At 36.9% G+C, this 23,751-nt stretch overlaps 1 protein-coding gene across 1 annotated transcript in view; it reads right to left on the bottom strand.

The window, feature by feature from the left end:
- Positions 1 to 287: 287 nt before the first annotated feature.
- oxct1a (3-oxoacid CoA transferase 1a) overlaps positions 288 to 23,751 on the bottom strand; it is a 36,681-nt gene continuing 13,217 nt past the window's right edge. The window contains exons 8-17 of the mRNA XM_026321843.2: positions 18,862 to 18,969; positions 18,428 to 18,542; positions 17,936 to 18,030; positions 17,280 to 17,328; positions 16,976 to 17,048; positions 15,419 to 15,494; positions 8,624 to 8,713; positions 7,563 to 7,643; positions 1,340 to 1,441; positions 288 to 1,242 (exon numbers count right to left, since the gene is read on the bottom strand). Of these exons, the coding sequence (XP_026177628.1) occupies positions 1,207 to 1,242; positions 1,340 to 1,441; positions 7,563 to 7,643; positions 8,624 to 8,713; positions 15,419 to 15,494; positions 16,976 to 17,048; positions 17,280 to 17,328; positions 17,936 to 18,030; positions 18,428 to 18,542; positions 18,862 to 18,969 (825 nt within the window). The 3' untranslated portion in view covers positions 288 to 1,206. The remainder of the gene's footprint in view (positions 1,243 to 1,339; positions 1,442 to 7,562; positions 7,644 to 8,623; positions 8,714 to 15,418; positions 15,495 to 16,975; positions 17,049 to 17,279; positions 17,329 to 17,935; positions 18,031 to 18,427; positions 18,543 to 18,861; positions 18,970 to 23,751) is intronic.

Here is a 23,751-nt window from a genome sequence, read left to right as displayed (position 1 = left end):
GATTAACATCAAAGGCCAGTGGCAACAGTCCTTGTCATTTTCTTCCATTTTTCTGCTTGATCATTCAACCCAGTTGATCTTCTTGAACCCACTGGCTGAATCCTCCAGTTGTGTAACAGTCCTCAGGTAATGACAGCGCTTCTCTACTCAAGTGGAGTAAGCCCACCATCCGTATATAGAAAGCCCTAACCTGTAGAGTGTCAGAAGTCATCACCCTCAAAACAGTCATTCTGTATTCAATCATTGTGTGACTTTATGAACAGAATAATTTGAAGACACGAGCTTACTGTTGTTTTAAGATTCTTTGTTGAAATCATAAGTTTCTGATGAAAGACAGTAAAATTCCACTTGTTCCACTCAGCACACAAGGTTGCATTTCATTTTGTGTATAAGGCGAGTGAATGGCAATTGTATGAGTAAAAATGTTAAGGCTTATTGTTTTCTGGCTGAAAATGTATGTTCAAAACTCTGAAAATATAGAGGCTGAGAAAAAAAAGCAGTTGTCATAGTTCATCAAACACGTCTCAGTATTCCACATATTACTAGTTTTCCAAAGGACAAAAAAGAAAAAGATATCTACATTTCTACAATTAATTCCAGAGACACTTTGTTACCCGATGCAGCACATTAAAACAACTACACACACACTCCCTTCTGTACTAAATGGGGAATCACCTTATCTACAACAGTTTTTCTAAATTCATTACATTTTAGATTTCAGCATCTTGTTTTGATGAATTACTCATCTTATGATAAACAGAACTCAAGAGATGAAGTATTTATTAAGTTACTGCATTATTTTTGTTCATTGTACTACAGTATTAAAGTTGCATTTTCTTAGGGAACATATAGCATATGGAATAAGTCAATTTACAGTGTAAGCTCTGATGGATGTTTGGTAAAAGCCACACAAACATCATCAAAAAGGAATAACTTAACATTATAATGAGTTATTGTAATGTTCCCGTACTGTTGATTCAGTTCAAATCACAACAGGAACCATGCATGTTGGCTCCTGTGAGTCCAATTCAGTTAATGTAAGGACTAAACCCTTCTGAGATTTGTATGCTGATCACCAGAGGAGACAACCAAACATTTGTATTTTATAAACTAATCTGACCCATCTCTTGCAGCAAACTCACCAGCTGTTTCTCACTTAGAAATAAAGCAACACCAACAACAAAATATAATCAGAGCCAACGAAAACTAGATTTGCTGCATGGCCCTCAGGTTGGGAGACACCTAGAAGACACCAGACAGGAAGCAAAGAGAAAAGTGAAGTGAACCTGATTAGTACAGTGAAAATTAGAAACTGATATAAAGCCAAACTGTTACTCACCTCAAAATCTGTGCCAGTGCATGCCTTGATATCTTCAGGAGTGAGCCCCTCCCATAATTCTATCAGAATCAGGCCTTTTGTCTTATCCACATCAAACACAGCCTGGTAGAAAGGAACATGGCAGAAAGAGAGGGAAAGAAGGAAAAGAAAAAAGGATGGGATGTTTAAAGAGAGGAGCGGGTGACAAGACACAAAAACAACATGGTTGACATTCTATCAATTACGTTGATGTTTAAAAATAGGACAGTGAGTTTACATGGTTAATTTGGCAATTTGTTCACCTGTGATCACACTTGTCTTTTGTGCATATGTATTGTGAGGAGTTCTTGTGAATAAACAGACATGCACAAACAAAAAGTGATAAATCTGACTCTCATCTTGCACACAGTTTATATATTGACACAGTAATGAATGCACAATTCACAAATGAAGTCCCTGGGGATTTCAACATCTCAGTTTCATGACTAACTCCACAGAATATAGACAATAGCATCAGCCCTGTTGAAGAATAATTTAATTATATTAAAATTACCATAAAGAATCTCATCAAACCTGTCATTTACATAGAAGTAGCTCAAATGCAGAAAATGTATCTAAAGACAAGTAATGTTCTTTTTAAAAAGCAGCAACAGAAAAGAAAATCAATCTGATACAATAATGCTTGTCAAGTACCTTCAGGCAACAGACTTTCTTTTATGAGCCAAAATAATTTTTATTCCGTAAATGCAATTTCTGTAATTACAATATCGGAGTAAAATAGTTTCGTCTGTTCTAAGTGTCATCTTGTCTCAAACACTTTCTGTTTTGGCTCGGCTTCTCATATTGCTTGGATTCGTGAACATTTAGAGAAGAACAATCCTCAACACTGTAATTGTCTTCATGCTCAGTGGTTTCAAACATTATCACTGGCCATTAAAAGACTGGGATAGATAAACATGAGCTGTGTTTCGGTCTGTACATTACAGCATACTGAAAACAGAGATAAAAAAGGCAACTCTTTACTTTTTATTTGTACATTTTTTACTTTAGAATATTTAAAAGTATGTTAGAGATCTGTTTTCTGAATGTGTGTGAGTCTATATACACTAGGCTTAGAAAGTTGCAGCAAAGCTATTTTATTAATATTAATATATTCAAACATAAGAAAGAGTTTAATACATTTGGCTTGGTATATCATAAGCTGTCTATTTAGCTTCACAGGTTCAAGTTATTCCTAACCTTGATCAATAAGTTGGACAATTGCATAGCATTGCCACTCGTGTTCCAAATTGAATGTGATATTATTACTTAGACTGCTGCTTCTCAACGTGGGTCTGATATAGCAAATTAGGTATGTGAACATAATGTACAGTTTATACAACAACCCTTTGAAAGTGAACCCAAAGCAATGCCATTATCCCCATTTATGCACACAATGCAAAAAATACTTTAAGACAAACCAGGCACACTCAGTGGAGCTGCTTCCTGTGGCTTCTCTCAGCAGGAGTTGACAGGCCAAGCTACAGTCACATCCAGTCAAAGCCTGTCAGGACTTTCAGCTCATTAGAAGCACACACACAGTGACAGGGCAGGAGGCAGATATCTCACTCCAATATAGCAAGACAGATGGAATGTCACAATGAACAATCGTCTTTGGCTAACACAGTGACATGTATCTCTAATTGTGACACGTGTCATAAGTGATTAAGGAAAATTAAAGATCTGCTCAAATGTGCCAGAGGTAGTCAATATATGGATACTAACAGTGTGCAGATATGGCAGGTGCTGTATGTTATGTCAGTATGAGCTCAATCCAGTGGTCTGTGTTTCACAATGCATGCAAGATGTTGACACAAAACTCTCTGGATAAGTAAACTGTAGAGCAATAAACTATCAACCGACTCAATTTCTGATTGAATGATTGAATAATTCAAGAGTCATTCAATTTCATCTCCAAAAAATATGGGCAATTATGTTTTTACTTTCATATTTTTAGAACCTGGAAATAATTGCCTAAATAACTGTTGAGGAGAAAATTAGTGGGCAGAGCCTTGCCGTGGCAGTCACGAGGCGGGGGGCGGTGGGGGGTTGTGCACCAATTGAACCAGAGATTTTATCTATTAAACAGTTCAGTCAGTGGAGTATGCATTCAGGATAACATTATCAGGCTTCTTATAAACCCTTTTTTGAACCACGTTCTTAGCCCCTCATTTTGTACTGCAGCGAGTTCGTGCTAGTGATAACTAAGAATATTTTTTTCATTGCCTAAGAATAGTTTTATACACAGGGTTTCTGGCTATTATAGAACAAAAAGCGGTGTTGTACTGCTGGACATTAAGTACTTTGTTTTGTGACCAGTTAAATTAGTTGAAATATTGTCCAGGTCAGTTACAACTGGTGCCCATGCCTTTAAAAAGTGTTTATCTTGCAACTTCAACATTACAAATACCTTGGCAATATCCTTAGTGTGGAAACTATTTCTTCAGAGGGCCTTATAAATTTGTAAATGGTCTCTTTTATGAAATACACAGTTAATTGTTTTTCTTCATTACTGTCATGACTAGTTTCAGATATATTACAGGTTAAATTATACCCCAAGGACTCCAACAACCTGTCATAGATGAGTGGAATTACACTGGAAATAAAACTGGAAACAAAATTATTTTCTGTAATGAAAGTGGCTCATGTTTTTTGGCAAGTTTGACAGCAATTTTAAAGGGCTGTACTATTTATTATGTTTTACCTTGGTGGAATAGTAACTGAAAATGAGTAAATGCCAAATAAATTTTAAATAATTAGTAAATATAGTGCTACGAAATATAAAATGAAGTAATCAACTCCTGTGTTGATCCCTAAATTTCTCTATTTGTATAGCAAAATGTGCTCTAAAATCCACCCATCATATAGTATGTTTGCTCATGCACACACAGCATATCAGTTTAAAAACTATTTTTGACAATACCTGTTGAATCCAATTTGCTTTCCACTTAACCCAAATCAGGACAACTGTTAAAAATTAAGTCAGCTGTAAATTTACTGCAGGTGTCATTGGCAGATCTTTCTTTCTATTATAATTCTCTATAACAGCATTTTCATACTGCTCAGACACAAACAAATTGGAGGTCTTCATTAGAAACAAATTGAAGTACTACTACTATTTGCTAATGAGAAGGGATGAATAGACAGCTTTGGCAAACATGCCTTAATGTCTGGTCTTTATTGTATTTTCTTGATCCTTAAAAATAGTCATAATTTGATTGATAGCCTTGCTAACTACCAACAGTAATTCCCGAGCTGCTGTATTGACATCCTCAATCAAATCACTACTTTATACACAAAAAATGTCAACAACATCTTTATTATGTAGGTGGGTACATTGTTTCTTAAAAAAAAAAAAAGCAATCTGTGAGAACTAGAGGTGGCAAAAAGTTGGCTTCTAAGCATTCTGTGAGCACTTTGGCAATATCGGAGAGCCTGACAAGCTGGCATTCACATGTCAGCCACTTTGAAAAGCCCATTTTTTCCCCTGTCCAAAATATAAAGACATACTGGCATGGTCAAAGGAAGAGTGTTTTCAAAATGCTAAGATTCAGTGACAGTGTCAGTTTGGAGTGGATGGAAGGCCAAATGGAGAGAAAAGTATATGTCCAAATTTATTCAAAGCAAATCAGACATGGCATCAGAAGAATGAAGTAGAAGAGGAGGTCAGGAGTGGAAGCATGAAAAGATGCAAAGAAGACAAAGAAACATAGTAAAAGGAAATAGTGTTGATAGAAATGAGAAAAGAGGTTATAAATGATGGACTATAAGAACTCAAGTCATAAAGAAAGCAAAAAGCTTCAGATGTAATAATAGAAGAAAATACTAATGGATAGAGAAGAAGAAGAAAACACAGCAGGAAATGAAATGAGGAAGGTGGAGAGGAGGAGGTAGTACCAGCGCTAGCAGGGCAGTAGAAGGAGCTTTAACCTTTATAAATGTTGACAGAAATCTGCTCGCTGAGAAATGTTGTGCAATCACAACAAAAGCCAGCCAAGTAGAAAAGAACAGATGGAGGAAAAAAGGAAAAACAGCCATGCACACACTGTGTGACTTTGCTCCTCACAGGTCATGTTTTCAATGATTGAGTTCTGAAGGCAGCAACAAGAAGGTAACAGGTAACTGACCAGAGTACATGAAGACACACAAACTAAATGATCACAAAAGCTCCACTGGTTACTGCAACTTTACTCTGGTCTGTGAATGATAATAGTTACTCTCCTCCACAGCTGGGCTCATTCTCAGACTCTTCACCTTTTCACCATAAGGGTTTTCAAGTATGACAATATACTGTTGTGAATGGGGTCGGTCAACAGTCATTAGGTCAGCAAATGTTATCAACATTTTACCATGCAGGGAGTTGATAAAAACAGAGCATAAACTGAGCTTTTCCCAGACAAGTGAACAAGATGGAGTCCTACCTTCAGTTTAAACTCCATAAGCTTTCCAAATGAGATTGAGAAGCCAGATTTCCCAAAGTACATAGAACCCATTTTCAAAAGTGGGATCAAAGCCCTCACGTACCACTCCACAGACACTGTCCCAAACTATATCAAGAGCCTCAGGCTAAATGTCTTCTATCACTACTGATATAGAGCTTGACTATCTCAGAGACCTCCATCATGGATGTTACCACGGCCTTCCACCTCCTCTGCAGAGGATGTGTCAGTTGGTTTCAGGAGTTCCTTCAAGCGTTTTTCAATGTTCTCCAGCTGTCTGATAATTTGCCAGAACCTCTTTTGGGCCATCTGACCTCCTGAAAGTCCACATCGAAATTACACATACAGGGACTTCATTTGTGAACTGTCCATTACTGTGTCAATATATAAACTGTGTACAACTCACACAGAGTTTTTGCTACTGAAAACAGAAGCTAAAGTCCTTCTGGCTTCCCAAATCATGTCTGCTGATTCAGGGATAACCAAACACAAAATTACCTGAAGAATACTAGTAAACGCAAGCACAACCCATGCATTACATGCATGAATATTGCCCAGAGCACTAATCATGCTTTGGAAGATGACCCACTCACATTACATAATGTCATGGCTCACAAGACTAAAGAAACTTTTAGAGATGAGAAATGAAGACTCAGGGGTCTCAGGCAGAGCTTTCTAGTATGACCTTAATGCATTTTAGAATTTATCAAATATTTCACTAGAGAGAAGGCACAACTAATATGGTAGAGCAAGCATCAGCCCTGAGGAAGGGATGGGAGAATCAACAAAATAGAAGTCACACAATAAAAGCAAAGCCAACCATGCAGTGAAAATTTAAAAAAATAACAACAAAATCAATAACCACTCTGAAATCAGTAGAATTAACTGGTCTTAACTGAATAAAGGCAATTTATATCCTTCTGTGTCACTTTGTTAATCATATCAATGTATCATTTCATTGTGTGTTCTTATTTTTGTATAAATGTAGGTGTGAGGGAGATGTAATTGAAAAGGATATATACAAGTCTTTGTGTGCCTTGCTTATTGCTGACAGAGTCAGGAAACTGGCTTGAGGTGATAAAACAGTAAGGCAAACCTTCTGACTGCAAAAGATAATTTAATCAGTTTTGGTTTGAAACAACTAGTCCTGACTGAAAGGTATAAACTAAAATTTGCACAGTGAGCTACTGACTAAAAACTAACCATGATTTTTAAAATTAGTATTAAACACAAAGTTACATCAAAAAACATAAATCACATCAATCCATTAGCTAGAAGTGAAGAAGAAAATGATCACCCGGGAATGAACTGAAGCGAAGATCATGTTAATGAGAATACATTTTCATAATTAATCATTGTAATACAATAATTCACATTACTGCATGTACTGCAGCCTAGTTAGGTATAGGCTTGACAAATATAGTCTTAAGTAGGTGACATTTGGGTGTTGTTTATCAAATACATTGAAATCATTTCCAAGTCACAGGCATTCACAATATATCAAAGATATATGTTAAAACACACTACATGCAGAAAATCATCTCATGCCTTCCAAATCCAGGTATTTATAGGCCAGGAGCTGAGCAATGCACTAGCTTACTCACTGACACTGTCTAAATTGTAACCAGCCCACATTTATGACAAATGCCTAATTCATCCATTCATGCATGCACCTATCCATCTATTTATAATTTGGGCTGATGAAGACACATTTGCATATAAAATCTATCCATATTAAAAATATAGAAATTAAAGATAATACACACCTTTTCTGTGATGATTCGATCCACACACTGTTTCCCTGTTACAGGCAGGATGCATTTGTCCAATATCTTGTGTTTTCCTCCCTGAAATGAAAGGCTAGTTGGTTGAAGGAAAGACTATACTGGAGGTCAGTTACCTAATTTAGCCAGTTAGGTATAACACATAGCAAACATTGGATTGATAATTTCAAGAATGCCGGTTAAATTTTAATATATTCTCAGATGCAGCTTGTTATGCGTACTCGTCTTATACACAAAGTGTATACAACACATACTGCAGATAAAAAAGATAGATAGATTCATCCATCCCCCATGGGGGAAATTTAGAATATAGTGTATATCGGTTTGTATGTCAGTTTGACAGTCATCTTTAAGAAATAGCACGCATCCAAAAGAACCTGATGCACCATGAGAGGCAGACAACATATATCGCTGTCCGTCCCCCAATCATGAATGAATTCAGGCTTTAGTGCAGTAAATTTATGCTCACCTGCTGCACCATCTGGACTATAGCAGGGCGCCAGACAGGTTCCCATTAGCAAAAAACAGCATGCTGCTATGAATGCTGAATGTTACATTGCCCTTGCATCATATCAGTCTGGACTTTCTAAACATAAACCAATTCAGCTGAATTGCATATTACTATTGTCAGAGGCCCTATGGGGTTACTCATCTCTAGCTGCAGCACCAGTCTAACTAATCAGCTGTTCCAAAAACAGTTCAAACCTAGACTCGTATTTAAATTAATCAAAGACAAATGAACAGGCAATGATTCGTGCGTGGAACCTCGTTAGGATGACCTGGTGCTCTCAAGTAAATGGACATTAAGCAATCCATTAACAGAATTATTCTTAATCAATTATAACACTCACACTCATTGTAGAAGCAGATACAAGGCACGCTGATGAAGGTACTAACATAGGAAAAAATAAATTGCCTATTTAAATTGATCTTAATTCCTGAGAAAGGGAATGAACCTATTGAGGCAATTTATAAATGTAATGTTGGTTAGAACGGCCATAGTAAAAAAAAACAAACTCACACTTGCTCCTACATATACATACCTTAGCTGAGTGCTCCATTGTGACCACCACCTTAGTTCCAGCACTAGCCACCAAATCCATGGCTCCTCCCATTCCCTTCACCATTTTACCCTAAGAATGAAAGATTAAAAGAAAAAATAACACCTCAGTAGATTGAAACACCCTACATAATACTAATTCCACCCAAAACCACTTAACTGCTTTAAAAAGGACATTAAAATTAAATGTTCAACAAATATAACAAAATCATACAAAATAAAAGTACAAAGTAAACAAAGGGATTGAGTTAGAAGACACCAATACCCTCTCTGCTTCAGTACCTATTCAGCTTTCTCAAAAACAAAATGTCCTTCTCCAACAAAAATATATAATTTACTCTGTGTTTTCAAGGAAGGACATTTTGCAGTGCTTGGGTCTCAATATAGCCAATTTTATCCCACGACTAACACAGAGGAAAAAAAACTTCACAAGACAGCAGAATGGTTCTTCAGTATATAAAAAATGTGGTGGGGTTATAGTGGCAATACCACAAAGCCTTGCCAATTAAAGATTTAAAAAATGCATTGTCTGTCCCTCGAAATTACCTTCTAATACCTTAGAAGAAAATGCTTCTAAGTGATTTTTTTCCCCCAACCTAGGTCTTATTTTAGTAGTTCTCATCATTATTTCTGTGTGTTAGTATAATATTTTAGTTTTTATTTTGGCATAGGGAAGCAACAACACTAGGCTAGGCAGTGGGTCCAATGCAAAATATTATTATAATTATGCATATTTGTGTTCAATCCAACATGTGATGGGCCCATTTCTAGAAATAACTTCTACAGCAAGAGTTTACTAAGAAAAAGCACCGTGGCTTTATTTAAGGGAGACAAAAAGGACAAATAAATAAACAAATAAATATAAATATTTATAATACATATATATTAATATAAAATCACAATCTGACTGAAAATCATGATCGCAACAGAACTGCTATCTGAGTGAAAAATTGTCCTCAATTCCCTCGTTTCCAATAAAGAAGATTTCGAAATAAAGAAGACTGGCAAGCAGATATAGCCACAAGGTGACGGCTGAGTAACTGAATTAAAATCCCATTTGCTCATCAATCATGTGAGAAGCTTCCTTTGCTTTCTGCTTGATAACTAGAGGATATATATGCCAAGTGTGGTGCTTCATAAGCATACTGTCTGCCTCTAGGAAAGCCAGCTGGGTGGATAAGATATCAACAAGAGCGGAAGGAGAGTTGGGAGGGGAGGTGGGGCAAAAAAAAAAAAAAAAGGGAAAAGCATCCACTGAGGAAATGGGTAAGGCCACATTTCACTGTGTTATTTTAGAGAACAGCTGAATGTGGCCTACTATAACAAAATCCATAAATAAAACCATCAAAATCTGTTATCAAACAAGTACCCATTTTGACCTTTAACACTAAAACACCATCTCTCCACTATTTTTCCTTTAGCGTTTTTATTCAACATGCACTGACTCTTTAAGATTATACTCCAAAAAGAAACCATACTTTTTAATCACTTGATCAATACTGATGCACTTTCTGACAGTTAAAGGGCTGGGTGGTGTGTACCAGCCCTAGGGGGATAATGCTGTCTGACCAGATAGTAGCAAGTCTAGATTTATAGCTGTGTAAGCCAGACCACCTGTTAATGTACTCCTACGAGCAACTAGGCTACTGTTAAAAAGTGGACCTGTTTTTGAGAATTAAAACATCCATATTAAATTCCAAGTCTGGCTATGCTCAAACGGTAAAAATAAATGTGCACAAAAAGAAAAAGAACTCTCCAAAATGAATATATTTTCCTGTGAGAGGACTGACATTTTTACTGGAATAATCCTTTATTATAACTGCTTCTGTGTTTCTCCAACTAAGGATACAGGCATCAAGTAACTCGAATTGTTATGGGAAGGGCTGGGTTATACAACAATCTTAAATTTGTTTTATGAAAAAAAAATGATATGATCATATGATATTATGATATGATAATACTTTTTGATAAATCTATCTGCTGCCTATTAGATCAAAACAATTGGATTATGCAGTTGCAACAAAAACATACACATGCTACCACACATGCTGTGGGAAATCTAAAAATGAGTGCCTGTAACAAGAATCAGTCGGCTGCACAGGACAAGGAAATTATACCAAAGTGAAACAGCATTGGTGATTAGGAAACAAAGCGTTCTAAGCTAGATAAATATGGAATCAAATCATTGCCAGAATAACAACTTGAATGATATCAGCAATGCCAGATTGTGAAATATAATCACTACTGAATACTTGATCAAATTTATTGATATAATCCAAATTTTTATGACAAAGACAGAAAAAAAAAACCATCCTTTTCCACCCAAACAGGTAATAGCAGGTAGTAGCTTTAACTGGACCTCTTAATACTGGAGGTATCTCAGATTTAAAAGAATAGTGCTTTGCCAAATTCATAGCTTCATGGAGACTTTTTAATGCAGAAGTTTCCACAGCATTTGGCTTTCAACCAGTAGAATCTGCAGAAAGGAACTCAAATAGAATATGTATTCCCAGAACAATATCATGGAAAGAAATATCTTCTGCTTAAGTTACTGGCAAGAATAGGGTAATTCATTAACATGGCTTTGATTATAGTGATCTTGTTTAGCTAACCAAAGCCCCAGAGGTTTTGACATGTCCTCACCAGTCAAATTGTGTCCTTTATTGCTGTAGCCTTAGAACCACGGGGGCTCTAGGAGACACACTTCATTAGCATGAACACACAAAGACATGAAAATACACTGTGAGCCATGTTTCTTTTAAGCACCTAGAACTATTTTTCACCTGGTTGAAGACAATCATAGTGACACATACATACACAGGAATAACTGTATTCTTGCGTAACATATTAGAGAAGACCGAATTCTATTGAAATGTAAAATTCTGTTACAAAAAGGATGAAATCAGTTGCAATTCTGTGTAATTTTGTACTTTGTACATCTAGGATGTTATTTCTTCTCAGAATATCTATTATATATTTTCTAATGCTTTCATATTGGGTTGCTGAACTGTCTCTTTGAATTTAATCCTTGCCAGAGGCAGACATACAGTAGCCTACACATATGCTAATTAAATAGGAATTTGAGATGGAACATCCATTCATATGATGGCTTTAAAAGTGCGAGATAATATGGGGGACTGCAGAAAGCAGTATCACTGGTGCAGAACCCAGATAACAGAAGACTTCTTAAGTTGAAACTCAGCTGAGATGACACCTATCATAACGTGACAGCAGAGACAATGACAGTTGGCCCCACTCAACCAAAAATGTTTTCTCAGAGAGACACCAATGACACACAACTAAGCCTTTTTCTATTAGGTATTTTATAATAGAAAACACAGAACAACAATGAAACTGCAGTATAACTTTTATATTATGATTTACTGCATTATATTATGATTTACTGCATTGTAAATACAACACTGTCCAAAAGGTTTAACAATTTAAAAGTCTGACATTTTCGTTCAAAGCAATCTCTGCATACAACAGTTTGGAGGTCCTCTATCTCCAGACGTGACATTTAGAAAGCAAATGTTGGCTTGTTGTCACTATCAATTAAATCAGTCAGGATCTAATTGCTTCTATGACAAAGCATGACCGGGGTTCCAAAATATGCTGTTGCAGCAATAATGCATAAGAAATGCATCATGGGAAGCATACTTTGACGGGCACTGTATTTCTCTTAAAATGCTTAGGGTTGCTTGGATTTTTTTTTATGTTGCCATGACAACAGAATACGATTTCCTCATTTGTTGTGCCAGTGTTCACTTTCCAGTCAGTGGCAGAAACACCACAGAAAATGACCCCCTTCACAATCCAAGAGTTCCCACTTACCAACTGGCTTTATTTCTCTCCCCCTCAAATTCTCTGACATTCTCAGCTGTCTGATACAAACGACTCTCCATTTAATAACATAGCGACGGACCACAACGAGCCTTCGTTACCCAGACAACTAATGACAAGAATCAGAGGTTGAGACAGGACTGACAAGAAGATAATGGACATAGCACCAAATAACTGGAAAACATAACTGTTTGCAGTGTATAACTGGTAAATACAATCTACTACCAAAAAAGAAATTACAATACTTCCCTAACCAACGACATTTAAATTCCCGTGAATTTGAAATTCTAACCAGACCTGATATTGCAGGGTTCACTTTTTTTTGGTGGCTAAAAACACTGCCAAACATTATGAATGTAGCTCATACACATTTACATACACTGGGGAATATAAACTAAATATCTTTCGACAAACACACACTAATGTTGTGTTGCTACAAATTCCTAGAAGGACATCTTTAACTGATAAAGTGGCAACTAAGTCCAGATAAATCTTTTAGACGGAAAGAGAGTGGAGTTCTAAGTGGGAAAAAAAAAACAAAAAAAACCAAAAAAAAACATTATGCGCTTAAGCATCTCTGTAATTAAAGCTGCCATCAGGCCTTATCATGAGTGCTTGAGCGAATAACTGCATTTTAATAGTCAGTAGCTCCAGCTATTGCAGCACTTAAGCTGTAGATATACAGAGCCTCCAAGGGTTAGAAATAGACATGCATGTCTGATGTAATGCTTTCTCTGTTTAAAGATAATGACTGTAACTTTGTAAAATATATAGCCATATTTAATGTGACCAGATATATTTTTATTGGTCTGGTCAACTTGATTAATTTAATTTACAATGGCTGTACAAATGTTTAGTCTTCACAGATTTTAAGCAAGTGAAAATGGTACAGCACAGGCCAAAATCTAAACTGATAGATAAACATGGTTCTCATTTTGAAAACAGCGTATTCCAAATTTGTAAGGAGGTACATAATACAGGAAACATCTGTGTTTTCATCTTCTGTGAACAACTGGGTGTAAAACCAGTATGCTTAGGAGAGGCTGATAAAGCTTCAGCTGCTAAATGATAAAATAGCATCCCAAATCCAAAATGTCACCCTGTACTCTATTACCCCTTTCTCAGTCGTCCATCTATTGTTTTTTTCCCAGATGTTTCAGGCTGAGTAGAGATGTAAAAGCATTTCAAAGCTGTCAGCTGGAAAATGTTCATCTGCATTTTGCATATTAAAAGCGTTCAAAATCAACATAATCATGCTGAGAGTACTGTATCCTAGACTCCCACGTAAAATATTTCTAATTTCACGGTATGCACCCATCTTTATATAGTGAATCATTTTCATTATCACAGAAGGTGGGACATGTAATTCTCTTCATCCATCCTTTCAAAAGAGGGGATAATGAAAATTGAGGTGTAGGTGAGGACAGAGCATGTGTGCTTATGTCGCTGCATAATTTTGCTGTTCAAACTGTCAAATGGTAAAATGACCAAACAAGATAAAATCCTGCTTCTGAATAAGATCTCCACTGCAGGCTATTAATATTTGCATACTATGCTTAATCAAGCGCCAGTTAATTAGCAATTACCATGGACAGAGACGTACAACCGGACACTTAAACAGAAAACTGTGTATCAAAATTTAGACATCACCATGAACAGCAGCTGTGCAGCATGTCTCATGTTTTATTCTCAAAGTCGCCACATGTATTCATTTTGAACACTTTGTGGCTGTACTTGGCTGCTTAAAAGAGATGCATCTATAAAATTACACTGGCTGAAAAAACTATGCACATTTCAGTGAAGCAGAAAACTGTGTGAAAGGAGACATACTGGTTGAGCCCTCAAACATTATGAACAATCTTTTAATGGGTTCTTGAATTCGGTAATCAATGAAGCGGACTGTGACCACTATGGATTAAAGACCAGTTGACCTGAAGAGACATCTACCAATTGTGTGCCCTTAATATATCTTTTTCGACCAGGACATTGTCTTTCATGAGAAGAAATATTGGCCACTACACATAAAATAAGCAGACTTTGCAACTAAGTCTAAACTGTCTAAAGATATATAATATACTACAATTAGAATAAATTATCTCCATACTGTCACTAATGTCCTTTAAGACTGTTTGAACTTGAAATTTTGATCAGAAAATATGAATAAACTTGAGCAATGACGAATTAGTCATTACACAAACCACCAAGGTATTCAGAATAGTGCTGAAAATCACTTGAAATTAATAAAACTATGTTAATAATCAAGTGATTTTCAGGAGTTAAATGCCAATCTCAGTTTGTTGCTTCATTTTGTCTTATGAGACAGCAAACTACAACTTTTGGTTTGGGACTGGTGGTCAGATAAAATAGGCAATTAAAGATGTCACTTTTTGTTATGGACGAAATATTTGAAGAAGAAACTAACCAGCAGGTTAATCAATTTTGAAGATAAGTTAAATGTGGCATTAAGTGAATTTTCCTTAATACGCTTTGTGGTTGATTCCAAAATCCTGTGCCAAGTGAACTATTGTTTGTGAAATATTTATGAAAATGTTTTAACTGATATTAAATTGGAGAAAATGTAATTTATAGTACTGTACTGTACTGTATAGTACTGTACTGTAATTTACACTACTGAATCATTCTGGTCTTCTGACCTCTGACAGTCAGGTATTTAAAGATAAACACTGTGTAAAAATATGTACCTGTAACTATGTAGATACAACAACATGTTTAAACTTAAAATATTATGCAATCCAACAGCACAGCACAAACTTTACATTAATGGGGAACAAAGCCTATTATAAGCTTTACAAAACAGCATTTGGAGCGTGCCTATTTGTGCCTATTGTGCTGATGCTTGAACCATGACAGATGGAGCAGAAAGTATGCATTTTGGTAAAAGATAATAGATGCATGTCATCAAGACCAAACTTACTGGGATCATCCAGTTGGCTAGATCTCCATATTTTGACACCTGCATGGCTCCCAGCATTGTCAGGTTGATGTGACCTCTAAAAAAAAAAAAAAAAAAGACATAACAGAAGGAGACAGCTGTCAACTTCAGAATCAGTTCAACTTGTGCACTCACAAGTCCATCCATCAGAAAAAAACTGGACTTAGTATTGCTACAATACTAAATACACAATTAAAAAATAACTGATACTTGACCATTGATCAGATTCTGACAATCCACAAATATTTTCAAAATAATAATCTCCCCTGTCTCTGGCTGTTGCACAGCTGCCCTATTACATTTCTGTTACATATAAATGTACTGCTCTAGTAGAATAAACATAAGTCTGATTCTGTAATAGAGGTAGGTCCTTCATCTCTCTACTAATATCTGATCCTCTGTCCTCAGAGAGAAAACTATTGCACTGCTGTCTCCACTAAAATCTTACTTAATATCTTAATTCCTCATTGTTTCTCCATTTCATGTGGAAACATAGCAGGTGTGAGGCCCCACACAAAAACATATAAAGACTTAGCAGTGATAAAGAAACAAGTCTAAATGTAATCCTTGTGAGAGCGGTTCCTGGAGTGGTATTTAAGGCAGCATGGCTCACAATCCACCATATGTTGTGTTATTCTTTCTCAGTGACTTTGGACTCTTAACTGTGTTCACACAACAGCAGACATGCACAAATAACACCAGACATGCACAAATATAAGCTTGCTCACACACGTGTATTCATTTCTCGCGAGGACTTTTACATCTGGTCCTTATGAGGAAGGTTGAGACACCACAAAGTGAGTGCGTAAACAGGATTTGGCCCCCACAATGTGAGTAATACCACACATGCCCCAGGTTCGCTTTCAGTCCTCATGGGGGCTTGACATTCACTTATGTTAATTTCCTGGAGATTTGTTCTAACCTTAACCATAACAACTATGTGCCCATCTCTAACTCTTAACCTAAACCTAAACTTAAACCAAACGGTCACTACAAATACAATACCAATATATGGTCCACACAAGGAAGGCCAGTTCAAGTTTGTAAACCATTTTTTTGGGCCCCACAATGACAGCAACACCAGGTGTGTGTGTGTGTTTGGTCCCTGCCACTGTGACTGGACAGTGCTATTTATGAGCCGTATTGGATTTCCACTGGGTCGACAAACAGAACTGATGCTGCAGGGAGTGTGGGTGGGCAACCTCAGACAGCTGGCAAATCAATAAGAACCAGGGACTTTGGGAATATTGGCAAGGTTGCAGTACTGGTGACAGTAGCTATTTGTTAACATCCAGTGTTGCAAATCATGCTATGTCTTGAGGTCAAATCCTGCTTAAGGGTTACAGCACGCTTATGGTGGAGGTAATAATTTTTTGCATAAACAGCAAGAAATAAAGTCGACTGAGGGTATTATAAAAAAAAAAAAAAAAAAAAAAAATCAATAAGCCATTTGTAAATCCAGAAATGCCAGGTAGATCTAACTTTTAGTCACCAAATAAGTTTTCAAAAGTTTTCAAAGTTAATGTGTTATGGTCTTACCCTCGGATCATGGCAAATGACTCATCACTGGAGAAATACGCAGCTCCAGGGAGCACGGTAACAGTTTCCTTCCCTGAAAACAGAGGTAAAGAGGTAAAACGTGCATTTAATAAGAACTGATGTGGAAAAGAAACAAAAGGCATCAAATGTCAACAATATATCACTTTAAATGTATATTAAGCATTCACCAGAGTGTGTCGAAACTATGCGAGAAATCATAAAAAATATAGGATGTTGCTCAAAAAACGTTAATTCTGTTTCAATAGTTCAATCATTTTGAGGAAACAATTAGAATAATCCTTACCAGCATTAATTAGATCTGCATCCACTGCATCCTCAGTGGGATATGGGCCCTATACCGAAAAAAATGAAGATAAACAACAATGTGGTCACAGGCAGGCAGCCACACACACACTAACATGTCACTCAGGTTGACCAGCCATGATCTTTCAAGGGAGAGACAGACACAATCACATTTCTTTGATTAGATGAGACATTGATTTTCTCTGTGTTCAAGAAAAGGAGCAATCGTTTTGGTCCAGAGAGCAGAGAATAGAAAAGAGTAGTGGAGAGAATAAGAGGAGAGAAAGGAGTACTTCTACAAAACTGGCATTCATAATTAAAATAAATTTTGGCAAATAAAACATTAGCATAAAGCTGCATTTCCCTGTCAACGCAAATGATTGGAAAGTCATTCCATAGCAGCAGCAGCGGCATAAAGAAGAATGGAACAGAAAGTGTCAAACTGCCACAATCTGTTACATAACAGACCTAATACATTTCAAACAAGGGCCCCAACTAGGAATGACATTGCTTAGATGATTGGCTATTTATCTTGCTACATGCTCAGAGCACACTTCAGTATAATAAGGTTTACTGCTCCATCTACACAAACTGCACGTTAGTTTGTTCGAAGTATGAGATTCAAAAGGTTAAGAAAATGCTCTGTACGTGTCTTACCAGTCCCAAAATTCCATTTTCACTTTGGAGGTGTACAGTAATGTCTGGTTTTATGAAGTTGCTGGCCAACATGGGGATACCAATACCAAGGTTAGCTGATTGGTTCTTTGTTAAAGATCATATCTATTCCATCTGTTATCATGCATTGAAAATCTGATACAAAGATGAGCAGAAGTGAATAATACATAATGTTGAGAGTTGCTAAAACCAAAACTACCACACATGACACAGCGTCTCTTCAACCACCTCAAATCCCTTAGTCGTGTTGTCATGTCATGCTTGAACAAATGAAACATTTGTTATTAATATGTCATGCTTAATTATAGTGGAATATGAACAAGTCTTCAAATCACTGAGTAGTTTATCACAAACCAGCCACTTAAAACACTATGGCGGCTTTCATGAGGAAGTATAAATGCAGCATGATTATGATTTTTTGATATGATAGTAGGCTTTTGTTATTTTCTCACTGCTTGTATTTCCAAAGGATACCATACATCCCATCCTCAAACTCCAGTGCAGCTCGGCGAATTATCCTTTCCCGAACAATGTCAGACTCCTTCTTTGGTTTGGGCTTCTCTTCTTGGCTTTTTTGTACTGTGCGTTTCTGGAACCAAAACGAGATTTGAGGAAAAAGAAGACAGCGTCTTGAGAGGCAATGACACATATGAATAAAATTGTGTGTTTCTGAACAGTGAATACATAGTTAATCCCTGCTCCAATGATGTAGAAAGGGTTAAACTCCATACTATTTTTAGGGGATTAACTATATTATTAATTTAACTAACTGTTTAATGGAACATGATTTTCAATGAAGTGGCACCCACATAAGGATAGAACTGTAGAAAGAACTGATACATGTCATTTCATGCCTTTCATGTATACTTTCTCCACTCATGCAAGATCTGAAAGGCCTTGTTTTGTACCTCAATCCGTTTCTCATAGCTGGTTCCTTGGACAACCCTGTGGATGTAAATGCTGGGTATGTGGATGTCCTCTTCAGCAAAGGTCCCAACATCCACCACCTCCTCCACCTACACAGAGCCAAAAAGTGATTAGCTTTGCCTTCACCTGTGAAACATCTCATGACTCTTAGGATGGAAGCTCAGATAAGGAAACCAAACATTGATACACCAGAAAATAACCTTTACCCAGCTATGAAATTCAACACATTGATACACACACACTGATAAAGGCCAGAACATTTTCGCTACTCTGCAGGGTAAGCTCAAAGAATTATCTTGATTTATAGATTGTTAAAACTTAAGAATGATGATCCTTAACTGCTTTTTAAGTAAAACAGGAGGTTTTGAATTTGTTTGACATTAAACACTAAAATGAGCTACAAACAACAGTCATGGTGATGCAGAAGGAGATAACAGGTTTAAAAATTCTGCTAATATATTGGTGGGAGAAGGTGTTGCGCTTATTTTTATTTTATTTTTTATTTTTTTAGCAAGTGCACTGAGTCCAGCAAAAGCTGTCTGTGTACCCAAAACCAGCCTGGCAGACTGAAAACATAAAAGGATCATCTGACATACCAACCCAAGTGGATGTAGCTTGATCCTAGGATCATAGGAGAAGTGAGTAAGGGTGCACTGAGATTGTCTTGGTATTGCGAGGACTTTTGTATTGGCTGAACCAAACACAGGCCAAAAGAAATTAACTTTTTTTAACTTCACTACATAGAAAACAATCCTTAGGTGCATACATTTCTTTTCAGGTCTATTCCATAACCTGCACTGTACTTTCATTACCACATATTTGATACAGAGGCATAAGTAGAAAGGAACAAATCTCAAATACCTACTAAACATAATGTTTCTGACTCGGAGACAGAGGCACATCACCTTTATGTAAAGTGCACATAAGGTTTTATTTCTGTCTGACTAGCAAGACACAAATGGAAATGGATATTGATTTAAACAGAGCTGGGCCAACATGTCTTAGATAGAAATCCAACAACGAATGCACCTGCTCCCTCTTGCTTAAGTAACAATAGGAACTGCTATAAAATGAGCATGCAGCCTCCACTTGGACAGGTGCTCAGAAAAGCTGTACGGCATGTGTGGGTCCTACTCAGTCTTATAGCCCATTTTTACCTTGCTGTGTGTTTGTATTTACAGTAGGTTGCTTTATTAAACACAGAGGTTCCTGAGATTTTAAGTCAGTGTAAGAACCAAACTAAAGTGGGAAGGGACAGTAAGAAGAGAACACTGATTTTCCTCTATCAAACAGAAGATGCTTTAGGGAGGAGGTGTAATTTCTTTTTTCCTCGAGGTTCAAATTTCAAGGTAGAAGAAGCACTTGAGATGACACCAAATTAAAAAGGAAAAAAGAAGACATGGTACCCATGTCAGAATTAATTCTCAACCTCTCTTCCACTTTTCTTTACTTCACTATTGTGTAGCTACAAATGCAACCTACTTATTACATTTACATGGGGGCAAGCAGCCATTCAGAGAAAACTGAATTGAATTTCTCCTTATCTCTGCTTCCTCCCCCAGCGCTGAATGAGAAAACTCAATGGCTAAGAGCGGATCCCATCTTATTGTTGTGTTGGATACACATGCTTTAGTCTGTGGTGAGCTAAGGCCACTTAGGATGGTAAAGTGATTTTAGATGCTGATGCTCCACAGTAAAAAGCAGGATGAGATTGGTGGCGTGAGTGAATTGATACAGCAGTCCCACACATCCACCCACACCTTTTTCTGGGGGCTTGAGAATGATGATTTCCACAGACATCATCATCATCAAGCAAGACCAAATTTAAAACTAGTATTATAGGAAGGCCTAATGTGTCAGGGAATGACTACAAATATGTGGAGGCATTAATTTTAAGACTTCAGATTAAGTAATTTGATTAAGCATATGAATCCATAATTTTGTCTCTTCAGTCAAAGTGTCAAACAGTATGCCCCACGAAACCAACAAGAAAAAAGAAATCACACCTCGGAGAGGGGTTTTATCCATGGTTGTTTGTCTCATACAAATGCAAAAACACTAGGTATTCAACAAAATTTTCAATTAGCTATCCAATACTAAGTCACCGCACAATAACAAGCTCATACAATTTAAATGTGCTGTGTACATAAAAAGAACTCTGTTCCTTTCATCTAGGTGATGTGTCCTGGCTACATCGTTGCTCAGATGTAGTTCAGACAAGAGGTTCAACACACGAGGCGGATAAAGCATTAAAATAAAATACTAAAAACAGAAGAATAGCACAGATAAATGCACACACATACACACACACACACACACACATACACACACACACACGCACACACGCACACAAAAGAGCAGGTGTGTAGAGCAAGCAAACAGGCACACACACAGACATACACATTGATATTCCCATATCTGTAGAACGATTTTCACATCAATGAGAGCAGAGTGAGGCATGAAGTGAGCTGGCAGGAGGATAGAGGGAATCAAAGTGCCCTCTGGGGACACAAGCGTTTTTTGAGAGTATGTGCTTTTTTAGGTTGTGGGCTTTGTCAAATCTTGTTAATTTCAAAGTGAGTGGTACACAATGCTACCACATTCCTAGAATAAACCACCAACAGTAGTGCTGAATACAGTGATCCTTCGACTAACGAAAGTAATATGATGTTTTTACCTTTAAGGTTTTCTCAGTCAAAATAAAATCAAACACATTGAGGGGAAAAAAACAGATGTGACAAATAAAAGACTTTCAGGGATGGATTCAGTCACACCAATGACTTTAATGCTTACTGAATAAAGTTATTAATGGGAGCTGATTGTAGTCCTATTAACCTTGTGGCCTACATCCCAATCTCAAATTCACAAACAGGAGAATTTGTGTTGTCAGATTATATGCGTGGTATAGTAGTTCTCTCTGGTCTAACAAAACCTTAGCATTAGACATGCAACTGGCAATTAGGTGTGATGGTCAGGCCTGGGAATCACCAAAATTCAAAGGAATCATCTATTAGGGAAACTAAATGCCTACAGCAAATATCTTGTATATCTGGCAGTTGGTTATTTGGCTAATTGGATCAAAGTATCAGGAGGACTGACACCTTCCATCCATACCGGAGGGGCAAAACCTTTGCTCACATGGAGTTAAAACCTTAACTGTGACATCAACGTACCATGTCTCTATTTTGTTTGGGTGCGTGCATGTTTTTTTTAAAGAAATGGTGGGCTACAGGCGACAGAGCATAAGGATGACAGCGACACCACACTCTTGTTACCCTGTATATTTATAGCCTCTCCATCTTCCTCCCAGTGTGTGTGCATGTGTGCTTGTGTGTGTGGGCACTTGGCCATGGTCTGCTGCCACTTTTGGGGCTCAGCTCTGCTTTATCCTCTAACCCAGAATACTGACAACATGAGCAATCTGTTTCCTCTCAGTGGAAGCTTTGCCTCGCCTATGACAGCCTTTATGGTATTCAGAAAATGGGAGACAGCCAGCCAATTCAAACCTGGACAACATTATAGAAGCTAAAAATACATTTTTCAAATGACGCATACTGCACAGCAAAGCATTAAGAATTGACAATTCTACTTCCAGCTCAAATGGCAATGTTTACATTTCAAACAACAGATAAGCCACTGGTGCAGCATGATTCAGATTCAGAGTAATAGCAGTCGCCATAAAAATATGAACATAGAGTCAGAACTTATAACATGCAAATTTGCTGTTTCAAACATTCAGTTAGTGCATACGTGAAGCAAATATTCCTTTGGAAGCAAACCTTGGCATCATTATACCTAAAAAGCTAACCTGTAAGCTACACTAGCTGTGAAATATTAATCAGGCTTCCTGTTCACCTGATATGTTTGAATTAATGAAGGAAAGACCTGACTTTCTCAAGCAGTTGCACACCCACAATTACATTCATTCATCTACACTGATCTGAAAGTACCAAGGAGAGGTTACTGAAACTATCCTCAGCAATGTATTTTTCTAAATAAGTTACTAAGTGATAAGTGACATTTTGAGAAACTTTACATATTCCTTTACCTTCCATGACTTCTGTGTGTGCTTCTATAAAGGGAACAGTAAATTAATTTCACTGTTTTCCATCACTATCGAGGTTGCCAATTTATCAACTGATGTGTAGTTTCCCCATCTCAAGACAGTCTCAACTAAACAGAGGGGGAAGTACACTATTAATACTATCAATGCCACTTTAATGTATTTCCTCTCCACACATGAATACAAAAGATTAACTTTTGGGAGAAAAACATGTCAAAGCATTTTAGACCCATCTATTAATTGATATTACAGCGCACTTTACTGTGTTTCTAGCCTCGCCAGCCCCACAATTACCAGCACTTGCTCTGGAGAGGTTTCAACTTTAAGTAAAAAGAGACATCATATTGAGGACAGTGTTCATTTTCTTGTTGCTATCACATAAGTCAAAATTGAGGATGCAGTAGTGTGTAATGTATTTGAAATACTAGTTGTCACAATTACATTGTACAAAGCTATGCCACTTTCTGACATATGAATCCTATTACATTTAAGCTACTGATTGGTGGTAACACTGTGGTGATGATACTAACAAAGCCTGGCAAGGCAATTACTTAGATACTGTATTTCTGTACCAATAAGACCCTCCCCAACAAAAAAAAAATTCAAAATACAGACAGATTTTGACCATTGTACATCCTATGCACACAAAAGCTAATTCATAAACCTCTTTAGGCAGAGAAATGATGGGGAAAATAAATAAGTGGATTTATAATTATTTCTCACAGTAGCTTGAGTAATTGAGTAAGTTGTAAAATATTTGCTATAATAAATAAATTCCGGCATTGAACAGAAAACACATTATTTACAC

This window comes from Mastacembelus armatus, chromosome 9, assembly GCF_900324485.2.
Source record: "Mastacembelus armatus chromosome 9, fMasArm1.2, whole genome shotgun sequence".
NCBI classification, from domain to species: Eukaryota; Metazoa; Chordata; class Actinopteri; order Synbranchiformes; family Mastacembelidae; genus Mastacembelus; species Mastacembelus armatus.
Note: the sequence above shows the minus strand (reverse complement) of the source record. Positions and strands in the feature narration are given on the sequence as shown.